The following is a 20,986-nucleotide window of genomic DNA, read 5'->3' as shown; positions in this document are numbered from 1 at the left end:
TTCCCACCACCCAAAAAGAATTTTAAACATTTCCTAACACCTGATCATTTTGCATTCACCGTGTGGTGATTGCATATACACGTCGTTTTTCTTTTAAAAATGGCGTCATGCACTAGATATGTAGGTTGTTTATTATTTCGAGACATCTTTTTAAAACTTCATCGATGTGTCCCCACCTTGGAAAGCGTGGGAATTTGAAGTCGCTGACTGCCCGGAAAGGGCTGGCAACCGCAGCAAATCGGCGCGAGACAACCGAGACACGGGGATCGGAAGAAGAACAGAAGCCAACATAAAGCTTCCGCGCCCTAACTGTAACCTTCGAGCTGCCCGCGCGTGCGCCGGAACCTTGGCGTCCAGGGCAGCTACTGCGCACGCGCCAGCCACGGAGACCGGAAGCGGAAGGCTCTATCGCGTCGGGTGGGCACCTCTTTGACCAGTAGCCATGCGCGACTTGGAGGAGCCAGGGCCTCGCCCCACAGCGACCCCTTGCGGGTGCGTGAAGCCGGCTCTGGAGACAGGTAACTTCCGAGAGGCTTGCGGTTTCGCACGCAGAACAGGCCCAGGTGCGGGAGCCGACTTCACTTCAGAGAAGGACGCGAAATGCGAGACCTTGAACTGATGTGCGTCCTGATACTTACTGCCAAAGCACGGGTCATATGCTCCTTCTACCACGTGACGCGTCTGAGGCGAGCGGGATGACATCATCTCTCATGCTCTGTTCTTGTAGCTAGGGGTCGGTCTGTTGGCACTGTGGCTGCAACGGCCACATGCAGTGTAACGGCCTTTCTCTAAGGGAGTTTTCGTTCATATACGAGAGACGATTTATACAGCTGGTATTATGCCGGTTAGGAATTAATAAATTCCCCACGTGAGAAACATCCTGTGCTGTAGGAATTGAGGAGGGAGGAAATCGGTTTAAACTGGGTTTGGAAATACGGACATGATTTTTTATTTCTCTTTATTTTCACCTCTTTATATAGAGCAAGGTATAGTAACTTTAGAAACTGGAGGAAGCAAATGGAAGAAAATTAGTCAAGACATCACCCAGAGAAATCCACTGCTAACGTCTGTTGATGTCTGTCTTCCATACTTGTTTCAGTACATACATACTAGAAAATGAGTTGATAGGCGACCCCACTGTTTTAGAAATTTTGTTTTTAATTTAAGATTCACAAAAATCTTTCCATGACAATAATTTCAAGGGATTGCACCCTATTTTGTTTTATAGATGTGCTGTAATTTATTTAACCAGTTGCCTATTGTTAGACGTTTAGGTTGTTGCCACTTTTCATCGTTCTAAATGGAAGTTCTTGAAACTACAATCTTTGTGTATGTTCTAAATGTTTAACTTAAATTTCCTAAAAGTACTGTTACCTGGTCAAAGGTTGTGCTCGTTTTAAGAAAGTGTTGCACACTGTGAGGATATAGGTCTAACATTTTGACAGGTAGGAAAAAGCAGGACGCAGAGGTCTACAGAGCATGGGACTGGGGAGCTGTAAATCCTGAAGTATTGGATGGAACAGGGAGGTTTGGGAACCTTTGATTAGATTCAGACTGTAGAGAACCTTGAACACCAGGCTAAGAAATGTGCTGTCTGTTAACAGTGGGAAACATGGAAAGTTAAAATTAGAGAGTAGCATGACATAAGGAACTCAGAGTCTGGAGGATTAGTGCAGTGTGATTTGCGGAGAAGGGCTGGCAGAGGGGAGACAAATTATAACAAAGGTAAGTGAGTAGTTCAGGCAAGAGGTGGAAAGAACCTGAACTTTTCTGTCTGCACAAGGCTTGTAAATAAGCCTTGTGTACAAAACCTTCTGCATTAATAACTTTTTGATTTTTCTTATTACACAGTTAATATAGTTGTAATATTGTTAAGGGAGGGGGAGCCTGAGCAAGGGCTTTAAAAACCGCTCCTTGCTGAGCACCTTCTGTTGTACTAGGTGCTTTACATAGTTTAGTAATCTTACAAGTTTTCAAGATAGGTTGGTCATCTTTGTTTTACTATCCTTGTTTTTAGAGGAGAAAACTAGGATTCAGAGAGGTAAGCGATTTTGCCCAAGGTCACATAGCTAGTGTAGTGGCCCTGTGTTTTTGTCCTTTTTCTCTTCTGATACCAGTCCTAACCGTCCCATGTTCCTTTAGGGAACCACTTCACCCCATTTCCATGTGGTTCTCATGCCAGTACTACCCTGGCATACCTGTGCTTACCCCTATCCTGTATGTAAGACGGTTTGATTTAATTTGGATTGTCCATCTCTGTCAATATACTGGACACCATTGAGGATGAGAACTGCTTATTTATGTCTGTACCCAGGCACTTAGCACAGTGCTTATACTAAATGGTAGGTGCTTAATGTTTCTTGTTTTTTTTATTTTTTTGAGATATGAGGCAAGAGGAAGAAGATCAGGATTCCCTTAGATGGACATTCTCAAGCCTCCACCTCAAGTAGAACATTCAAGTAGCATTTATATTTGCAAAGTGTTGCACATTTTTATTTCATAGCATTATAATCCCAAGTACAGGGACACAGATTATATAAATAGGTTCCAGAGGGCTCAGACATATTAGAATATGGCAAATTCCCACTAGGTTATTAAATGGACATTTGATACGTTGAGAGTGGTCCCAAACTTTAAGAATGATGTAGCTGAGGGACTCCTACAACATAGCTCCAGCGTATACTTCCAGTTCATTGCTAATCCAGTGTTCTCTTATGTTTTTACAGAGGTGCACAAAGAGGATTAGAACACGTATAATTGGTTACAGTGTACATTTATCATAGCATATATGTAACCCGTGACTCTGTTAGTTACACACTTGTAGGTCCCAGGCAGATAGTCAGGGCAGAAGTCCTTGGTCATTACCACAGGTATGACATTTCCCATGATACTGAAACATAGTATGAGATTCTCCGCAACAGTTAACTCCACTGTGATAAGAGTTCTTGTTTGTATTTTTTCCCAAAATTTAGCACAGTGTCTGGCAATTAAGACATTTGGAAAGTGTTTGTTAAATAAATAAAAACAGGATACAGGGATCCTAGATGATTAGGTTAGGATCCTTTTTGTCCATTTTTCTTAATGATATTTTAATGAAACCAGAGAATTATTTGACCTCAGTTTCTTCATCTTTAAGATTTTAGTTTACTGTATCTGTTACACAGAGCATAGATGAGGATAAAAAAATTTAAAGACTTCCAAAATATACACAATATTCATGGATCTTAGAATTATACTATTGAGAGGGAGAAAGCAAGTCTGAGAAGATAGCATTCAGTTTCAAACCAATTTTTATAGTACGTAAAGACAAAATAAATGAAGCATTGTTTAGGCATGTATATGCATGTGATAAAATCAGATTTAAGAAGGAAGTGAATGACAAAGACCACATTCAGGCACCTCATCTCAGAGGGAAAGGAGGGGTGTGAGGGAGGAGAGAAGCAACAAAAAAATGCAAGTTATTGGTAAAGCTCTAGTTCTTGGGCTGGGTGGCGGTTACACAGGATTGTGTTATAATTTATGCTTTATTACTTACGTATGTGTTGCATATAGTATTTTATACGTATCAGTTAATTTCATTTTTAAAGTGAAAAGTGATGAAAGGTGCTGTGAGGGATGGCTGTAGTCTTACCACCGGTGTTGGTAGGATAGATTTATTGGAAGCCAGAAATAAAATGAGAGTCTAAAGTGTCTTTATATCATGTCTTAAAGGAAGTTAATAAAGCCTTCATGAAATGTGAAAAAAAAAGTTATCTATAAATTAAAAATGGTAGTTGCAGATACCTTGGACTTTAAACCTGTAGTGATGCTGTCTGACCAGTTTTTTCCTTCTTTGAAAGGAGTTACTGCTTTAAAAAATATTTTTAATGATTTGTGATTTTTGCAAAAATTTCAAATATAGAAATCACAAATAATCCAAATATTTCTCCACCCATTTTAATCACAAACATTTTAATGAATATCCTTCCAGATAGCTTTCTAGACATATATATGTACATATTTAGATAGGTAAATATATAAACAAATATTTATAAGTAGGATTGTTATACTCATTATTCCTCTTTCATTTCCTCACTTCCCATTTTAGTCAGTTAAGACTTGCAGAGTCCTTTTTCCATGCAACATGAAGTTTTTGAGCACCTGCCCTCTTGCAGGCAAGTACAACTAGACAATGAACACAACGGTAAACAAAACAGAAAATCCCCTGCCCAGGTGGAGCTTACATTCTAGAGGGGCAGAGAGCAACTAGACAAGCCTAACCTGAAACCTACCCTGCCTGTAGATATTTTAGTAGTATGATACCATGCACTCATTTTATTGCTTAATTAAACTAGTTTGTTTCATATGTTGTTTTCAATTGAAATCATCTTTACTTAAATACAACCACAATCTCCTTTCATTATTCTTTGCTTTGTATTTCACACTCCGGCAAATCAAAATAGCTTGTTCCCTGCATATGCTATAACATTTCTCATTTAACTTTGTGCATGTTATTCCTTCTATTTGAAATGCCCCCTTAACCTTAACCTCACATAACTTAGTAATGGTAGTATTGAATTTTTCCCCCCCACAAATAGTATCTTTAACAGATACTATTTTGTATTTATACAGGGCTTTATTCAAGAACCTTAGATGCTTTACAGTCATAGCTAATTAATCCCAATAAGAATCCTGGGAAGTAGATATTACTCCCATTTTACATGACAGGGAAACTGAAGCACAGAGAGGTTAAGTGACTTGCCCAAGGTCACACAGTTAAATTCACTGAAGAGCCAGAACCTGAGTGCCTTATCCTCCCAGCTCCCAGTTAAATACCTCATGGGAAAATCTAATGAAAAGTATCTTTAAAGAAAGTATCAAGAGTGGTATGTTATGAAAATGAGGTTCTGTTGCCATCAAGGAAAGGAAAAAACCTATACTGATGATTAGAGGCAAGCATAGATTTTGAATTACGATCATAATAGGTTTTCTAGCAATGTCCCCTTTCTTTCCTTCTTTCTTAGATCTTCCCAGTAGATCATCTAGGGGGATATAACAATGTGTGTGTAATGAGGAGGATATTTGTATGTATTCATGAATACTATAAGAATCATGTTCTATAGTTGCATAACACCTAGTAGATGTTAAAACAATGAAATCAGTGCATTGAAAAACACATGTTTTCCTACATCTTTGATGAGCATTTGACTAATGACTTTTTATCTAATTTTCTTCTGTAGGCAATCTTTTAACTGAGCCAATTGGCTACTTAGAATCCTGTTTCTCCGCCAAGAATGGTACTCCAAGGCAGCCATCCATTTGTAGCCATTCAAGGGCTTGTTTGAAAATTAGAAAGAGCATCTTTAATAATCCTGAACATTCCTTGATGGGCTTAGAACAGTTTTCTCATGTTTGGTAAGTTATTTTATTGTTAGAAGCGGTACTTTGGGCCAGAGCTTGCCCCTGACTAAAGTACTCCAGTTTATATGCAACCACTGATGGAGGCAATCTTAGAGCCTACCATCCAGATCACTCTTGTCTATTGCATAAAATTCCTATATGGTATTTATGCACGTGATTGTATGCACACTTTGGACACCCTCAGGGAGGCTTGGGATCCACTGAGGGGGCACCGTCCATTTGCAGTTGGTTCTAATTGTGATGAATGCCTTTCTGTCAAGCTGAAATCTGTAGACCTTCTCGATTCTGTCCATGGGTCATTATTCTGTCCTCTAGACCAAGGGTCAGCAAGCTACGGCCTGTGGACCAAATCCATTCTACCTTGTTTTTGTATATAAGTTTATAGGAACACAGGCACATGCATTCATTTGTGTGTTGTCTGTGGCTGCTCTTGTGCCACAGCAGCAACAGAGTTGAATAGATACAGTAGGGACTGGATGGCTTGCACACCCTTGCACATTGTTCAAATATTTGCTATCTGAACCATTATAGAAAAAGTTTGTGGACACTGCTCTAGACCCATGAAAAATTAAGTCTACTCTTCCTAAAATACAAAAGAGACCTTAGAAACCTGGATACTTTAAATATAAGGGTTACCTATATTAAGACCTGTGTTATACTAGTGTTACTTGCTGTCACTTGGAATTCTATCTCTGTCCATTCTTCCTCACCCCAATACCAGCAGTCTGAATTGGCCTAATTTTACTGGTGAAGACCTAAAATTAAGTTTTTATTCTGAAATAGCTTATTTTTCATGTTAATTTGGGGACATGGATAGAATAGAAAGAACATGGGCATTCTGACCTAGTTTGTATGATCTTGGTTCAAATAATTTAAATTCAAAACATTGCTGATATAAAAAAATAGACTCAGAAGTATATAGATTTTTCCTTATCCCTCCTATTTTTCTCCTCTTTCATCCCCACTCCCCAACACTCTTCAGAGATTATCACTGTTAACAGCTCAGTGTACGCATATCCTGCCAGACCTTTTCTTTCTTTTTATTTTTGGATACACATAGAAGCTTAAATATACATATACAGAGTAAGTGTGTGTTTTTAAAAATGGAATAGGTTTTCTTCACTCCTTACATACAGATTTAACTTTTTTTGCTTTAATGGCTGCCCTTTATTGCAAAATATATATGTACCATAATTTGACCACTCCCTTGTTAATGGAGAGGTATTTTGCTATTACAGTAATGCTGTAACAAACCCCCTCAGATGCATAACTTGGGCACTTGTATATTTTTATGAATAGGATATCAGAAGTGGCTGTATTGGGTTAAAGTGTATGCATATTTGTAATTTTGGACAGCTCCTACCAATTTGCCCTCCAGAAAGTTGAACCAATTTATACTTCAAAGGTATATGAAAATGTCCTTTTCCTACACCTGTGTCAGCACTATATGTTACCTGTTTTTTACATTTTTGCCTGACAGGGAAAAATAGTATTTTGTTTTTCAATTTAATTTTTTAATTATTAGTGAGGTTCAAAATCTTTTCATATGGTTGTCAGCATTTCTATTTCTTTTGTGAATTGCCTATTCATGGTCTTCGTGTAGTTTCCTATATTGAGTTGTCCTTTGTGATTTGTAGGAACAATTTATATACCACAGATATTAACCCATTATACACATAGTAAACATTTTCTCCTGGGATGACATTTTTGCAGTACATAAATGTAATGATTTAATAATTTCAAATCTGTTACTGTTTTCTTCATGGATTCTGCCTGTTGATCTTGTGTAGGAAGGCCTAGTAAAGTTATTTAACATTTCTGAGCCTCAATTCCCTCATCCTTAAAATGGGAGATAAATTATACTTCTTGGGGAGATAAATTATACTTCTTGTTAAGTGGATTAAATGAAATGAGTATAAAAATGTGTATCATACTGCCTGGCATAAAGCAGGCATTTACCTTGTAAATGTTGTTTATTCAAGCATTTGACAAATGTCTGTTAAGTTCCTGCAATGTGCCAGTCATTGTATTAGGGGTAAAGGAGACAGAGGTAAGACTGTCTTCCTTCAAGAAACAGGAATGGTATTATTTTTTCCCCCACTGATTATATTTTAATACCATTAAAAGCATTCTTTCTGTTTTAATTTGTGGGGGTTAAAGTTTTTCCCCCCTCCAATCATTATGGTAAATTAACTTATGCTCTTTTCTTACTGAGTGGTTTGTTTTCAATAGGATTTTGTTTGTTTTTCACAAAAATGGTCATTTGAGCTGCAAGGCAAAAGTGCAGCCTCCTAGGCTGAATGGTGCGAAAACTGGAGTTTTCTCCACAAGGAGCCCACATCGTCCCAATGCAATAGGACTGACCCTGGCCAAACTGGAAAAGGTTGAAGGTAACACACTTCATTTCTACTTATACCTTGTTTTCCTTAACCAAAAGAAATCTGATCAAATCAACATAGTATTCAGCACTGGCTGTGATTCAGACAAGTACCAGTGGTGGTAACTCCTGAGAACCACCAAGACATTGAAGAAAATGAAATGATTAAAAGAATGTTAGCATTGCAACACTTTGAAATAAGCTCTCCTAGAGTGCTCTGAGTTTGTTTATATCATTGCATTTATCAAAATTTTTAATTATTTAAAAATAACTCTGAAGATTTTATACTCATTAAATTAGTAACCAAATTTTCTCTGATGTGGAATGCAATAAATACAAAATTATTCAAAAATAATCGTACACTTTCAAAATTTGACACACAGTAACTGGTTGTACATGCATTTAGGGTAGTGCATCATTTCTTCCTTGCAGCCTTGAAGAAATGAACTTGCATCGTGGCTACATTGCAGCCATCAACGATGATGTGTGGCAGAAGGGCTGGGATGAAGCACACTGTAGGATCCAACAACTGTCAGATAGTGGAAGTGCTTGTGTAGAATACACAGACTAGTTTTAACTAGTGTTCATCTATAACCTAGTTACTAAGCCATACCCTTTCTTGAATCACTCTGACCTAATCAGCACATTTGTTAGAGAAATAGCAGGTAGAGTAGGAGTCAGGAGATCATTCCAGACTTCAGCTTACTTGTTTGTAAAGTGGGCAAAAGAGAAGGATCTGCCTTCTCTGGGATTCCACAGGATATTTTAAAGGCTCATATGATACAAAAACTCTTAAGTACTTTTCGGGCTATCGGGTGCTAAAAAGACAAGAGCAGTTATTTTGCTTATACTTTCCCAAAACTTGAACTCCTCTGCTGGACTGTATTCAACTGGGTCTTGGGTGTGTTTTCTGGAAAAAATGTATAGCTGATCCAACTTGAGTTTTACCAATTTGTGATGGCTAACCAAACTTGGGTAACAGTACTGGAACATTTTATGATCATTCGTACAATCCACACATATTTTCTGAGCACTGACTATGGGCCCGACATTGTTCTAGGTGCTGGGGATATAGTGATAAACAAGTCAGGTAAAAATCCCTGCCCTACGGACAAGCCTAACGTTATAATGGGGAGATCAAATCAGAAAGGTGAAAGGCAAGAAACAACAGTACTATAGACACTCTTACTAAATAAGTATTGTAGTGACTACCTGTGTTTGTGTGGTGTTTACAGTTTGTAAAGAGCGTTCATATGTGTTATCTCATAGTGGCTCTGTGGGTTTGATAGGGTAGCAGTCTCCGTTTTATAGATGAGGGCACTACAGCATCCAGCCAGAGGATTGTCTGACTCCAAATCTCATGAACTCTGACCTATGCTACAGTGCCTTTCTTCTGCAGATACTGTGAGACATAACCACTTAGAAAGTCCAAAATCATCTTTGCAGAGTTCCAGGCTCATTCACAGTAAGCAAAGTCCTTTGTCAGTCCTGTTTTTCTTAAATGGAGACAGAAGCAAATGTGGTCACATACAGTGTTTTGATTCTTATTTCACCGGTTTCCAAAGGATCAAGTTCGTAGACTTTGCACCAGTAGCAGGAAGTGGACAGCAGTTGTATAAGTGAGAAAACAAGAGACCTGTCCTTAATATTTGGTATTGGTGACTTTTGTTCTGCTTAATTGTTTGATGTGTCTTAATGGTGTGTTAGATTTCTATTGCTGCATAACCAATTATGCACTTATCAGTTTAAACAACACACATTTATTATGTGTTTGAAACATTATTATGTTTCTGGGGGTCAGGATCTGGGTCCTCCGTTTAGGGTTTCACCAGGCTGCAATTAAGGTGTCAGCTGGGATGAGTTCTTATCTGGAGGCTTGACTGTGGAGGAATCCGCTTCCATGCTCACTCAGGTTGTTGGCAGAATTCAGTTCCTTGTAGTTGTGGGACTCATGGCCTCAGCTTCTTGCTGATTGTTGGCTGGTGACTTCCCTCAGCTCTGAGCAGCTGCCCACCGTGCCTAGAGACCACCCGCAGTTCATGCAACGTGGGCTTTCCCTACGTAGCTGCGGATTTCATCAAGCCCACAGGGAGAGTCTCTAGAGTGAGTCTGCCAGCAAGCACAAGAATGTTAGGAAACACATTTTAGTCACTGGAGTGATATCAGGTCACACTCAAGAGGAGGGGTTTGTACAGGTCTTGAACACCAGGAGCATATAGGGCCACCTTAGAATCTGTTTGCCACAATGAAAACCGTCATCGGTCTCACAGAGATATATTGAAGATACTGATGTACGTGGCACAGAGTTAGAAACCCCAGTGATGCAAAGATGAGTCGGCACCACCCAGTGCTGAAGGGCTCACTGGTTAGGCAGGTCATTGTCAGACCGCATGAAAAAGGCTCTCCAAAAAGTTTGTATACAGGTTCCTCTAGAACCCAGAGGAAAGCACGTGTATGTCTGGAAAAGCCAAAAAGGCTTTGTTGAAGAGGTGCTATGTGAGAGCCTTGAGGAGCAAGTGGGAGTTTGACAGGTAAAGAAGAGGATGGGTTTCCGGTGTATGTCGGCACCAGGTGTAAGAGCCTGGTGTGTAAGAGAATTATGAGTAAGTTTGGTGAGGCTAAGTAGACGGTGTTGGTTCTCTATTTGTTTGCACTGTCCTTCATTGTCAATATTTCTAAGAGGTGTTTTTCATACTACAGGTGGAGCTATATACCTTTCTGGAATTGATATGATTCATGGCACACCTGTACTGGACATAAAGCCCTACATAGCTGATTATGACTCACCACAAAATCTGATCGAGCCTTTCGGGGAATTTAATTTACATACTAACCAACACAAACCAAAAACCGTGTCCTGGTCTGGTGGCAAGGCTGACACTGGTGCCCAGCAGCAGCTCTCAGGGTGTGATGAACCACAACCTTGCAGTCACACGGAGGAGAAACCTAAATGTGCCGAAGGTAGATCTGCGGGAGAAAACGACATGCAACATGACGACACAGCCAGAAGCCAGCGAAGCTCGCCTAAGCACGGGGAGATAGCAGCAGACTTGGGCTTAGAATCAAGACGGGGTCAGGGTCCGAATGCGGCAGAGCAGCAAATTGGCCCATATCTCTTGGAGAAGAGTCTTTCAGAGGAAGGTACAGATAAGAGGCTCAGGAGAGGGGAAGCAGCAGTGGTCCCACAAGGAGACAGCAAGGAAGTGAAGCCCGTGGCTCTTCACTGCCCTTCCAGCATGGCTGACACAGCTCACGGCAGTGTGGTTCCCGCCTGGGTGCGAGAGGCCCCCGTGGCCACCTTGGAGGTCCGGTTTACTCCTCACGCAGAGATGGACCTTGGGCACCTCAGTTCAGAAGGTGATCCACGTACTGTCTATTTCTTATTTCTGAATAAGTGATGAGCTTTTACTAGGAGATTTAGCCAGTTTGTATTTCTGAGGGCAGTTACATAGAGGATTTGTCATGATGACTGGCAAAGAAATCTAGGAGTATAAAGTAATATTTGGGCAGCACCATCATCTGATGATTTTCGTTCAACAACTGTTAATGCAGCAGAGTGAGTCCCAGGCGCTCAGTAAAGCGTTTGCTGAGAATGGCTCCTGCCTCACTACTGGCCTCATGTCTACCTTCATAATAGTCCTTGGCATTTTCAAACAGCATTCAGAAGCTAAGTTGTGCATGTTCTATACTTAACGCAGATTAAGTCTTTTTCATCTGTTTTACTCGCTGACTAGAGAAATGTCCCAGGTTATTCTGTCACGTGGCTGATAGAGCACCCTCTGGCACAGAGCCCAAAAGAGGGCAGGAGTTTTTCAGCACAGAAATTGTCCCCATAAAGTCCCAGCACTAAAGACATACAGTTTACTGCAGAAGCGAGGCCACAGGACTTTTACTTGAAACTTGTTTACTTTAACACATGATTTTTAACAAACATTGTTATCTGGTTTCTCCAGCCACAGCAGATCCCCAGCAGCTATCTGTTAGGTTGCTGCAAAAGTAATTGTGGTTTTTGCAATTACTTTTAACCTTTTAAACCTCAATTACTTTTGCACCAACCTAATAGAATGAAGGAAGAGGCTGTTAGGAGGTGGATGCAGTGGTTCCAGTAAGAAGGAGCCGGTTAGTTGCAAAGGAGATGTCAGATTTCATCTGCCACGGGAGGGTTGTGCTTCTCATTGTTTTTTTTTTTTGTTTGTTTGTTTTTAATATTTTTTTTATTAATTTATTTTTAATTTATTGGGGTGACAATTGTTAGTAAAATTACATAGATTTCAGGTGTGCAATTCTGTATCACATCATCCATAAATCACACTGTGTGTTCACCACCCAGAGTCAGCTCCCCTTCCATCACCATACATTTGATCCCCCTCACCCTCATCCCCCACCCCCCAACCCCCTTACGCTCTGGTAACCACCAAATTACGTTCCCCAGATTAATTTTCAAACCCCGTGGCCATCCTGTGGTCACCAACTGCCCTCCAATCCCCTCACCCTCCCCCCCACCCCCCACCCCTCCCGCCCATCTAGCAACCCTCAGTTTTTCCTCATTGTCTCCCAAACTGTTTCTGATTAGTTCATTCACTTATTCTTTTCTTTAGAATCCGCAAATAAGTGAGATCATATGGTACTTATCTTTCTCTGTCTGACTTATTTCACTTAACATAATGTTCTCTAGATCCATCCATGTTGTTGCAAATGGTAAGATTTCTTTCTTCTTTATGGCTGCATAATACTCCATTGTATAAATGTACCACAGTTTCTTAATCCAGTCATCTACCGATGGGCATTTTGGTTGTTTCCATGTCTTAGCTATTGTGTATAGTGCTGCAATAAACATAGGAGTGCATAAAGATTTTTGAATTGAAGTTTTGGATTTCTCCGGATAGATACCTAGGAGTGGAATTACTGGATCATAAGGTAGTTCCATTTTCAGATTTTTGAGATACCTCCATACTGTTTTCCATAGCGGCTGCACCAGTCTGCAATCCCACCAACAGTGCACAAGCGTTCCCTTTTCTCCACATCCGCACCAGCACTTGTTGTTTGTTGATTTATTGATGATAGCCATTTTGACTGGGGTGAGGTGGTATCTCATTGTGGTTTTTATTTGCATTTCTCTGATGGTTAGTGAGGTTGAGCATTTCTTCATATGTCTGTTTGCCATCTGTATGTCCTTTTTAGAAAAATGTCTCTTCAAGTCCTCTGCCCATTTTTTAATTGGATCGTTTGTTTTTTTGGAGTTGAGTTGAGTGAGTTTTCCATAGATTTGTGATATTAATCCCCTATCAGATATATCATTGGCAAATATCTTTTCCCATTCAGTAGGATCCCTTCTTGTTTTATTGATGGTTTCCTTTGCTGTGAAAAAACTTTTTAGTTTGATATAATCCCACATGTTTATTTTTTCTCTTAGTTCCCTCGAGCGAGGGTATATATCAGTAAAAATCTTACTCCGGGTAATGTCTGAGAAGTTTCTTCCTATATTTTCTTCTAGGTATTTTATGGTTTCAGATCTTACATTTAAGTCTTTAAGCCATTTTGAATTTATTTTTGTATATGGTGTAAGGAGGTGGTCCAACTTCATTTTTTTGCATGTGTCTGTCCAGGTTTCCCAGCACCATTTATTGAATAGACTGTCATTACTCCATCGTACATTCTTGCTTCCATTGTCGTAGATTAAATGGCCATATGCTTCTCATTCTTGCCTAAGGCTTTATGTTTAAACAAAGCACTTAATTTTAAATTGATCTCTTTATTTTAAAAGTTTTATTTATGAAGGTTGTTTCATCGCTGTATACAGTTGGCGGGAGGAGGGAGGTCAGTTTTAAAAGGGTTTTGTGTTAGAACAAAGCAGTGCTACGGGGAAGGCACTTTATATTTATCCTTACCCCTTGTCTTATGGTTATTGTTGAATGCTTCGTACTTTGGAAAATTTCATTTTTTTCAAACTACAGTGTTGCACGCCTGAGAGGTTACAATATGCTTTATTGATTAAAAAATGTTTAAAAAGAAAAATTTTGTATTACAACTATAAAACAGGGACTGATTTATGACAGCACAATTTAGAGCCAGTACAGAAAGTTAAGAGTGTAGGAAAGATGAGAGACGTTGCAGTTGGGAGGAACTGGCACTAGAATAGAGTGCTGTGGGCACACGAGGGAGAGAAGCCTGACCGGGGCAGTGGGAGGCCTGGGCAGGCCTCCTGGAGCTTACAAGGCATTTGAGCTGAGCCCAGAAGGGTAAGTAGACAGGGCACCTAACGCCATGTGAACAAGCAAAGGCCTAGAGCTCCTACCAGACACTCTGTTAGTGAAGGTGTGATGGTTTTGGAACTCCTCTTTTTTGGGTGGCCTTAGAGTCATTTTATGAGCCACGCAGTAAAGGCGTCTTAGCACTGCAGAATTGATCCGTGGTTTTTGACCAAAAATTGAACTTCATAGCTTTACTTACCAACTTATTTATTAGATATAGCCCAAAGTGAATTTTGGCTGTTTGATAACAATTGAATTTATTTTCAGAAAGATAAAGACCCACCACCGCTGCAGACGCTATTTTGAATAGGAATAACGTTGTTTAAAGCACATGCCTTCCTGGAAGGGCCTGGCCTTCATTTGGATGTATGTTGTGTTGTAGCTATTAAAAATTAGGTCACAGTTAATTTTTTAAGACTGTATTTTAAAAAATTGAAATATCCACAGTAATGTAATGAAGGAAATTTTGCCACTTGACACGGTAAAAATCTATTTACCTGACATACACACCTGGATGGAATGGGGTTGACTGTTCTCTCCTGATGGAGCTGAACTTTCTCAGTGTATCTGTTTCAGTTTTCACAAGGACGCTTTCATGTCCTTGTTCCTTAGAGAATGTGGTATTACTTAACTGTGGAGCTGTGACACTGGCTCTCTCATGCACCTTCCCTTGCCTATAGCTAGTGCTCAGAGCAGGTGTGGTTTATGTCTTCTTTTTTGTGGCTTTCTGAGAATGCTGGGACTGTCATGCGTCTCCCTGCCCATTCCTCCATCCTGAGAAGAAAATTACAAGGAATTGAAGTCCACATTGAGCATAGAAAAGTGACATTTAGGTTGCCAGAAAATGAAAGCTCAGCTCTCCTAGTTAGGAGACTAAGGAAAAATATCACCATGGTTTTTTTGTTCAGAAAATATAAACTTATTTGGGTATATAAGTTTAATCTAATGACAGTAAATACCACTTGAAGGTGACGTTCTCTGCAATGATCGAAGAGATTTCCAAACCCTATTCATTTCAAGTGGTATTCAAGGAACCAACCAAACTCCTCATTGAAGTTCACGGTAATGAAATTTGACTTGCATTATTTAAAAAATTTTTCAATTACTGTTGATATTCAATATTATTTTGTATTAGTTTCAAATGTGCAGCATAGTAGTTAGACATTTATATAATTTACAAAGTGATTCCTATAAGTCTAGTACCCACCTGGCACCATACATACCCTGTTTCCCTGAAAATAAGACCTAGTCGGACAATCAGCTCTAATCTGTCTTTTGGAGCAAAAATTAATATAAGACCCGGTATTATATTATATTATATTATATTATATTATATTATATTATATTATATTATATTACAAGACCGGGTCTTATAATAAAATAAAACCAGGTCTTATATTAATTTTTGCTCCAAAAGATGCATTACAGCTAATTGTCTGGCTAGGTCTTATTTTCAGGGAAACACAGTAGTTAATACAATATTATTGACTATATTCCCTATGCTGTACTTTACATCCCCGTGATTACTTTGTAACTACCAATTTGTGCTTCTTAATTCTTTCACCTTTTTCACTCAGCCCCCTCCTCCCATCTGGCAACCGTTTGTTCTCTGTGCCTATGAGTCTGTTTTTGTTTTGTTTGTTCATTTGTTCTTTAGATTCCACATATATGTGAAATCGTATGGTATTTGTTTTTCTCTGACTTACTTCACTTAGCATAATACTCTCTAGGTCCATCCATATTGTCGCAAATGGTAAGATTTCATTCTTTTTTATAGCAGAGTAATATTCCATATTATATATGTATCACATCTTCTTTATCCAGTCGTCTATTGATGGGCACTTAGGTGGCTTCCATATCTTGGCTATTGTAAATGGTGCTGCAATGAACATAAGAATGTACGTATCTTTTCGAATTAGTAGTTTAGATTTCTTCGGATAAATTCCCAGAGTGGAATTGTGACCCGCATGATTTTGAGTGTTAAATTGTGTTGTTTTCATTGCAGATATCGGTCAGGCTTCATTTAAATATTTTCAGTCAGCAGAGGAAGCAAGGCGTGCCATTGAGTCTGTGTTGTCAGCTGACCCTCGGTCTGTGTATCGACGGAAGCTCTGCCAGGACCGCCTTTTCTACTTTACTATAGACATGGCACATGTCACTTGCTGGTTTGGTGATGGCTTTGCAGAAGTTCTACGGATCAAACCAGCTTCTGAGCCCGTTCAGATGACTGACCCTGCAGAGTCCTTGGTGTCTCTGGGATCGTAAGTAGCCTCCAGCACGTCTTTAAGATAGCCTAACTGACTTCCAATTGGCTGGTGGATTTTCTGTACAAGTTAATGATGTGCCTTCTTTGCAGAGCTCACTGCTGTGATTGATTTGGGTTATTCAAAATATTTATTTGAAAAACACATATTTTAATAAACCAAGAGATAAAATTGAAAGAAATTGCTGTATGCTTTTTGATCAGTTAATATTGAGGAATCCAAAGGTGATGCTGTCTCAGTAATTCCTGAAAGAAGCTGACTGTTTGTGGCACCTGATAAAATTGGGCAGAGATCATTCTAGCAGGGACTTTCAAGCTGAAGGAATCCTGTTCAATAATTCTTATTGGTTTTCCTGTCTGAAAAAGCTTGACCTCTCCATTTATTCTAATTCAAACTGAGTTACTGTATCTGAGGAAACTAACAAATCAGAAACAAGTGTTTATAAAGATTTTTAGAGATTAAACCCGTGTTTCAGAAACTTTGTCACACATGTGTATGTGTGCACATATGTATGTATATTTCATCCTGATTTCAAAATAGAGACTCTGAGATGTCTTTGTATCAAAAAAGAGAGTCACCCCCAGAAGTACAAGAAAATAACTACTAGTTTATTTCTTGTTTATTCTATGACTACTGAGAACCTACTATGGGTTAGGTTTTGGTGCTAAAATGAGATAAACAAGATGCAGTTCTTGTTGCAAGTCATAGTTAGTGAAAGAAGAAGATATAAAGACATTATTGTATTACAGTTAGATAAATATAGTAATTAAGTCTGTACATGGTTCCTGTGTAGTACCACGTAGAAAGCCATTGTAAGAATGTACTCACATTGCCTGTAGGTGATTTTAATGATGTGATCCCAGATAACTGAAGATTTATGATCAGTGTAACCAAATTCAACACCTGTCAAGATGACATCGGCTTCCTTATCACAATTATAAATCTTACAGCTGATGGTTCATAGTTTTGAAATGAGCCCTGCTGCCTGTAGATACTTGAACAGAATCATTTGTGGCTGATGACACTGCAGTCTTGAATCAAACTGGGTTGTCTTTGAGGTTACTTAGAACCTCTTGGGGAACTATCTTTAATTTGATTTTTAAAAGCTTTTTATTTTGAGATCCTAATAGATTCACAAGAAGTTACAAATATAGTGCAGAGGTCCCTTGTCCCCTTCACCTAGCTTCTTCCTGTGATAACATCTTACATAACTATACTATGATGTTAAAACTAGGGACATTAGTATAATCTATCATTTATTTTGACTTTGATATTTTTCTCTTAAAATTGTTTTGAAACCGAATCAGAACTTGAAGCACAAAATGTTGATATTTAATATGGAAATAATAATGTTGAGGACGATACCAACCAGCCCTCCAGTAAGAGGACTGTTCAGTGGTTTGGGGTTTTAATATACTTTCTCAGGATTTTAGAACTGAAATCCTAAACGTAATCCAGCTTAGTTCTCTGCCAGCTCGCTCACCAGTCTCTTCAGTATTCCCAGCATTTGGCCCTCTGGCTGCTGCTTAAACCTCTCAGTGATAATCCTTCAACCCTCGTCCTGTGTAGTCATTATTTAGGGACAGTGCCCATCATTAAAATGTTCTTCCTTTATATGAGATAAGACCTGTTCTCTGATAACTTCACCTTTTAGCGGGGCCACAGAGCGTAAGGCTGATTGCACTCCCATGTTAGCTTGTCAGATACTGTTCCAGCTTCCCACGCTTCGGTCCCCTCTTGGCTGAGCACCCCTATTTTCTTCAGCTGTTTCTCATATAGCATGTTCTGAAGTCTCTCCCCACCCCAGTAATTGAATTCCCCAAGTGAGCTTTTTTCGTCTGTAGGGATGTATTTTCAGTGTTCTGTTGTGAGGAAATTTGGATCCCTCAGAAAGAGAAATAGTTTGAAGCAAGTCTTATATTTCTTTTCATCTTGGAAACTTTTTCAAAAGAAGAAGAAAGGGACATAGTTCTCTGTACTATGTATAAATGATATCCACCTTGTGTCAGGCTTTCCTTTTTGGTGCCTGCAGGGGGAGCCCTTGATAGCAGATTATTTTCACGAGCTTGGAGATAAATTCCGGGAGTTCAAGCTGTTCAGGTAATTTTGGCTTTTGGCCCTCCTGCCCCAAGTTTCCAGAACAGTAACTTCCACAAGAAATGTTGATGCTTGCCAATCACATGTAGGAATGGATTAGAAGGATGAGTTCCATTTATTAAAATTTTAAATTGTAGCTTGGTTTAAGGGATGGGATGGATTATTCTAGCATATGGAGGCTGTGCACAACCAGGCAGACGCATTAGCCAAACCCATGAGCATGTGCGTACGAGGCGTTCAGTCTGCTTATGTGTTTGTGACTTTCTTTGGAGAGAAGAAAATGAAGTTGAAGATAGAAATCAACTTCATGTTTATAGGTTTCTTTTTATAATATGGTCCCAAAGAAGGCAGATGAAAACTCAATAATAATGAAATCTGTATCAGTTCCTGAACTTTTAGCATGTCGTTGGCACTGGGCTATGTGCTTTTCATACACTGATCCGAGGTTTAGTCACATGTTCAAGCTTACACAGCTGGTCAGCGTGCAGCCAGGATTTCACCCCACCCGGTCTGGTCCCAGAATTGACTCCCTGCCCAGCCTGGCTGTGCTGCCTCTGCCAGTGCAGATGTGTATGCCCAGCAAACCACGCTGGTTTGTTTGAGGGTCGGCCACTCCATATGCTTACAAAGCGCCGGACACTTTACTTAGCGTGGTATTCACGGGAATCAGGCCACTACATGCAGAACAGGGCGAGGAAAACGTCCATTCCCACCAGATCTTCATGGAACCTCCTGGGAAGCAGGCTGCGAGTTTGGCTTTGGAAACTTCGAGTGTTGTTGTCAGCTCTGCCCTATACTAGCTGTGTCACCTTGGACTAGTCACTGCACCCATCTCCAACTCCCTGACCTTGCAGAGTTGTTACAAGGATAAAGCTTAGAGTCTATTTTCTAAACTCTTTAATGGTCTATAAACTTAGGTAATATTTTTATTGTGATTGTCATTGTTGACCCCCTTTCTCTGCTACTCTGCTCTGACTTACCTGACTGGACAAGCAGACTCACAGGAATCAAGGGGTCCCTAAAATCCCAAAGTATGGATGCCTCTGTGTTCTTTTTTTATTACAGAAATATTTTTAAAAATTAAAAGGACTGCTTTTAGCAAGTTCTAGGACGTTTTGCTAAGGGAGATATCAAATTGCCCACATCTGAAGGATCCAGTTGACATTATGTCGCATGCCCAAGGCAGCTTTTTCCTCCCACCTGCCTTTCCCTTCTGGGTTGCACAGGTGTCGCGAGCCACCTTCACTGCCCATGTATGCAGTCACCCTCTCCGTCCCTTTCTTACACAGGGTCCTCTCTAGCACTCTTTCTCTCCTACGTTCCTGATTCTAGCCCGTATATTTCAGGAAAATCTCTGCATTTCTTGTATAAGAAAATAAAATGATAAGCATGGTGTGAAATTATTAAGGTAAGTTCAACCCCTGTGACAGAAAAGAGGTAAGTCATAAGGATTAAAGCTCAATAAACTATAATGGGGATTTTTAAAAATTTTTTATTTTTTTTACCATTGTTAAAAATAAGATTCCTAATCTAGGTAGTCACCAAATGACTCTCCAGCATCCTGTCTATTCCACTCTCTGCCACTTGTCTGCCTTTGTAAGTTTCAGCAGATGCAACTCAAAGAGGCGTCAAAGTTTGGGTCAGTGCTGTGTCTGTGCATGACAAGCACAAGAAAAGCCTTTTCAGTGCCCACGGGGGTGGGGAGGGAACAAACACTCAATGATGCTCTCTCTGCTTTTTGATGGAGGGGGCCATTTGGCCTGTGAACTCACACCTCACAAACCAAACTGGAGTCAATGTGTGTTTGTGTTGTACTGAGGAAAAAGTAGGATTGGATGTAATACAACGTTATCTACCTCTTCTGCCTTGTGAATGATTTGAGCATTCTATTCAAATTCTTCACTAATTCTTCATGCAATTCAAAATATGGAAAACTTTGTTATTCAGTATTAACAATTTTTATTTTTAAAAATTACCCACATGCTAACCACTAAAGAACTGTAATAATTCTTCACATCAGTATAGACATTATGGTTTACAAAACAACTTTAAATATATTATCTCATTTGGTATCTTAGCAACATTATGGGTTAATTTTGCTTCTGGAAGCTAAGCTGGGGGCCTGTTTACAATGGGTCAGAAAACTATAGTCTGAAGGCCAAGTTCGACCCACAACCTGTTTTTGTACAGCCTAAAAGCTAAGATTGGACTTTACATTTTAAAAATATTGCAAACAGAAACAAAAATTTCCAGAGAACACATGTCAGAAACTGTGGCCTGCAATGCTGAAAATATTTACGATCTGTCCCCTTACAGAAAAAGTTTGTTGACTCTGATTTAGAACATTATTCCTCTGAAAAGGTGTTTTGACTTCCTTCCTTAATGGTTATTTACAAATTAAGCTTTTGGGTTATCACATGCTTCTAAGTCAGGAATGATCTATATTTTGAAAGGATTTAGTCATGCATCTATGTGAGAAAACTTATAAATATGACATAAATAGTATGATTATATCCTATTCATATATGTAAAACAAGATTATAAAAATCCATGTTTACACATATGTAGAAAATTTCTAAAAGGGGTTGCCTCTGGTG

The 20,986-nt window shown here is 39.4% G+C and overlaps 1 protein-coding gene across 5 annotated transcripts; it reads left to right on the top strand.

Moving 5' to 3' along the window:
• Positions 1-369: 369 nt before the first annotated feature.
• Positions 370-19,844, top strand: TRMO (tRNA methyltransferase O). 5 transcript variants are annotated; one of them, XM_033124119.1, is made up of 7 exons: positions 383-518; positions 4,088-4,154; positions 5,220-5,394; positions 7,633-7,790; positions 10,478-11,134; positions 16,034-16,289; positions 19,722-19,839. In XM_033124119.1, the coding sequence occupies exons 2-7, from the start codon at positions 4,124-4,126 to the stop codon at positions 19,771-19,773; spliced, it is 1,329 nt and encodes a 442-aa protein (XP_032980010.1). In that variant the 5' UTR covers positions 383-518; positions 4,088-4,123; the 3' UTR covers positions 19,774-19,839. The 5 variants fall into 5 exon arrangements, with proteins under 5 accessions (XP_032980008.1, XP_032980010.1, XP_032980007.1 ...); XM_033124117.1 differs by lacking the exon at positions 4,088-4,154 and having other exon boundaries at positions 370-518; positions 19,722-19,841; XM_033124116.1 differs by lacking the exon at positions 4,088-4,154 and having other exon boundaries at positions 408-563; positions 19,722-19,844.
• The last annotated feature ends 1,142 nt before the right edge of the window (positions 19,845-20,986 follow it).

This window comes from Rhinolophus ferrumequinum, chromosome 12 (assembly GCF_004115265.2).
Source record: "Rhinolophus ferrumequinum isolate MPI-CBG mRhiFer1 chromosome 12, mRhiFer1_v1.p, whole genome shotgun sequence".
Lineage (NCBI taxonomy): Eukaryota > Metazoa > Chordata > Mammalia > Chiroptera > Rhinolophidae > Rhinolophus > Rhinolophus ferrumequinum.
Note: the sequence above shows the minus strand (reverse complement) of the source record. Positions and strands in the feature narration are given on the sequence as shown.

Excerpts from the sequence above, each read along its gene's own strand:
- TRMO (XM_033124116.1), top strand. The coding sequence starts at position 443 with ATGCGCGACTTGGAGGAGCCAGGGCCTCGCCCCACAGCGACCCCTTGC. Across the intron at positions 5,395-7,632 it reads GAACAGTTTTCTCATGTTTG|GATTTTGTTTGTTTTTCACA; the intron begins GTAAGTTATTTT and ends TGTTTTCAATAG. Across the intron at positions 11,135-16,033 it reads TGGGCACCTCAGTTCAGAAG|ATATCGGTCAGGCTTCATTT; the intron begins GTGATCCACGTA and ends TTTTCATTGCAG.